This window comes from Carlito syrichta, unplaced genomic scaffold (genome assembly GCF_000164805.1).
Source record: "Carlito syrichta isolate Samal-C Ts95f unplaced genomic scaffold, Tarsius_syrichta-2.0.1 Scaffold287945, whole genome shotgun sequence".
NCBI classification, from domain to species: domain Eukaryota; kingdom Metazoa; phylum Chordata; class Mammalia; order Primates; family Tarsiidae; genus Carlito; species Carlito syrichta.
In genome coordinates, this window is record NW_007232041.1 from 87,985 (window position 1) to 91,250 (window position 3,266).

The 3,266-nt window shown below is 54.7% G+C and overlaps 1 protein-coding gene across 2 annotated transcripts in view; it reads left to right on the forward strand.

The window, feature by feature from the left end:
• The first annotated feature begins 2,668 nt into the window (after positions 1 to 2,668).
• ITFG2 (integrin alpha FG-GAP repeat containing 2) overlaps positions 2,669 to 3,266 on the forward strand; it is a 17,658-nt gene continuing 17,060 nt past the window's right edge. The window contains exon 1 of one of the 2 annotated variants that reach the window (XM_008053190.2): positions 2,669 to 2,892. In XM_008053190.2, the coding sequence (XP_008051381.1) occupies positions 2,797 to 2,892 (96 nt within the window). In that variant the 5' untranslated portion in view covers positions 2,669 to 2,796. The remainder of the gene's footprint in view (positions 2,893 to 3,266) is intronic. The other variant, XM_021710037.1, reaches the window with a different exon arrangement.

The window sequence follows — 3,266 nt, forward strand, 5'->3', positions numbered from 1 at the left end:
TTCTTTTTTTTTTTTTTTTTTTTTTTTTAAACACCAAGTGTAAATCAGCCTGGGTGTATAGACCTACACCTAAAAACTTATTGAGCACCTGTGGGATTTCATAAATAATACCCGTATTGCCCTGATTGATGAGGCAGGTCAAAGAAAGGCAGAACTGCATTCAACATGAAAAGTATCCCAAAGAAGCCAGCCCTGAGAGTCACAGTCCGATCTGTGCTGCAAGAGAAAGTCCACTGCACAGGCAGAGCAGGTCCAGAGCCTGGCAATCTTTGCTTCCAGCCTGAGGCCATTCCTAGGAACTAGGGAGTTCCATGAGGCCTTGGGGTTTGGGATCAAACAATTCTGGCTTAAGTACACCCTCCTCCCCTTGTTCCATTTTACTTGATCTTGCTGAACCTGTTTTCCTCATCCAAAAAACCAGAATAAGAATAGAAGCTCACATGGTGGTTGAGCTAATTACAGCTCGTGTGAGCTAATTTGCAGCAGGTGGCTTTCAAACGATTGCCCACAAAGCACATACACCTTTAAAATATATATATATACACACACAAAACACATTATAAGCCAGTATATACATTTAAACAACTGTGAAATAAGGGTTTCACAAAAACACTTACCTTAGTATTGGAGTCACTTGGTATTTTGTATTCTATTTATTTATTTATTGAGTTGGAGTCTCACTCTGTCGCCCAGACTGGAGTGCAGTGGCCGCTCCCGGTCACCGCAGCCTCGACCTGCTGGGCTCCGGCCATCCTTCCGCCTCAGCCTTCCAGGTAGCTGGAGCTACAGGCACGCGCTACCACGCCCGGCGAATTTTTTGATTTATTGTAGAGATGAGGTCTCGCCAAGTTGCCAGGGCCGGTCTCGAACCCGCAGGGTCAGGCCATCCACTCGCCTCGGCCTCCCAAAGTGCTGGGATTACAGGCCGAGCCACCGAGCCCGGCCAATTTTTAAAAATTTATTGTAGAGGCGCGGTCTCGCCAAGTTGCCAGGGCCGGTCTCGAACCCGCAGGGTCAGGCCATCCACTCGCCTCGGCCTCCCAAAGTGCTGGGATTACAGGCCGAGCCACCGAGCCCGGCCAATTTTTAAAAATTTATTGTAGAGGCGCGGTCTCGCCAAGTTGCCAGGGCCGGTCTCGAACCCGCAGGGTCAGGCCATCCACTCGCCTCGGCCTCCCAAAGTGCTGGGATTACAGGCCGAGCCACCGAGCCCGGCCAATTTTTAAAAATTTATTGTAGAGGCGCGGTCTCGCCAAGTTGCCAGGGCCGGTCTCGAACCCGCAGGGTCAGGCCATCCACTCGCCTCGGCCTCCCAAAGTGCTGGGATTACAGGCCGAGCCACCGAGCCCGGCCAATTTTTAAAAATTTATTGTAGAGGCGCGGTCTCGCCAAGTTGCCAGGGCCGGTCTCGAACCCGCAGGGTCAGGCCATCCACTCGCCTCGGCCTCCCAAAGTGCTGGGATTACAGGCCGAGCCACCGAGCCCGGCCAATTTTTAAAAATTTATTGTAGAGGCGCGGTCTCGCCAAGTTGCCAGGGCCGGTCTCGAACCCGCAGGGTCAGGCCATCCACTCGCCTCGGCCTCCCAAAGTGCTGGGATTACAGGCCGAGCCACCGAGCCCGGCCAATTTTTAAAAATTTATTGTAGAGGCGCGGTCTCGCCAAGTTGCCAGGGCCGGTCTCGAACCCGCAGGGTCAGGCCATCCACTCGCCTCGGCCTCCCAAAGTGCTGGGATTACAGGCCGAGCCACCGAGCCCGGCCAATTTTTAAAAATTTATTGTAGAGGCGCGGTCTCGCCAAGTTGCCAGGGCCGGTCTCGAACCCGCAGGGTCAGGCCATCCACTCGCCTCGGCCTCCCAAAGTGCTGGGATTACAGGCCGAGCCACCGAGCCCGGCCAATTTTTAAAAATTTATTGTAGAGGCGCGGTCTCGCCAAGTTGCCAGGGCCGGTCTCGAACCCGCAGGGTCAGGCCATCCACTCGCCTCGGCCTCCCAAAGTGCTGGGATTACAGGCCGAGCCACCGAGCCCGGCCAATTTTTAAAAATTTATTGTAGAGGCGCGGTCTCGCCAAGTTGCCAGGGCCGGTCTCGAACCCGCAGGGTCAGGCCATCCACTCGCCTCGGCCTCCCAAAGTGCTGGGATTACAGGCCGAGCCACCGAGCCCGGCCAATTTTTAAAAATTTATTGTAGAGGCGCGGTCTCGCCAAGTTGCCAGGGCCGGTCTCGAACCCGTGGGCTCCCAAAGTGCTGGGATGATAGGCTGAGCCACCCACCCCGGCCTGTTTAATGTTTTTCATATGCTGGCTGCAAGCCACTACATGGTTTTCACGACTCCTTAAAGGGTAATTCGTGTTGTTTTTTTTTAACACTGTTGGAAACCACACAATTGTCAGTGAATAAGACTATTACTGTGATTCTCAGGGACGGTGCGATGGCTCGAACTCTTCGTTGCCGGGGCAACAAAGGAAAAAGGTCAAGGTTAGTAGGTCAAGCCCCACAGAGCCCTGTGGCCAAGGGAAAAGCTTGGCCACGTCAGGGTCGGTCTACCCAGGAGCGGCCGCCCTAGTGAGAAAAGGATTGGCCCGCAGCCCTGCCACTCTCATCAGACCCATGGTAAGCCCGCCCCCAGGCCCGGAAGGCCCGCCTCCCCGCCCAGGTTAAGAGGAGGCAGGGATTGGCGGTCCGGGCGGTGTCGTAAATTTCCGCTTCGGGCGGCCTTCCGCTCGGACGGCTGTTGGGAGGGGGCCCGGGGAACGCCGAGGAGGGCTCGCGATCCCTCGGCCCTAGGACTCGCCATGAGGTCGGTGAGCTACGTGCAGCGCGTGGCGCTGGACTTCAGCGGGAGCCTCTTCCCGCACGCCATCTGCCTCGGAGACGTCGATAACGATACGGTAGGCGCATGCGCACTGTGAGAGACTCGGCCGGGATTGGCGCCGGGCGGCGCCGGGGAGGTGGAGGGATACGCCCGACCGTGCCACGTGAACAGCGGGCATGCGCATTGGGGTTAGTTTGGAGCCTGAACAGGAAAAACTTTATTGGTAGATTCCGTGTCCGAGCGTCATCCCCGGGTCAGTTGTTCTTGTCCCTGGGAGTATAGTAATTTTTTTTTTTTTAAAGGGAATAGATAGTTGATCTCGGCCTAATTCTGGAACTTGGTCACTGTAGGAGCTTGGTAAACTCTGGTGGCCAAGTTTCCTGGATCACTGCTTCTGAGTTAAGCCTCCTTAATGGCATCATCTCTTTTTTTTTTTTTTTTTTTTTTTTT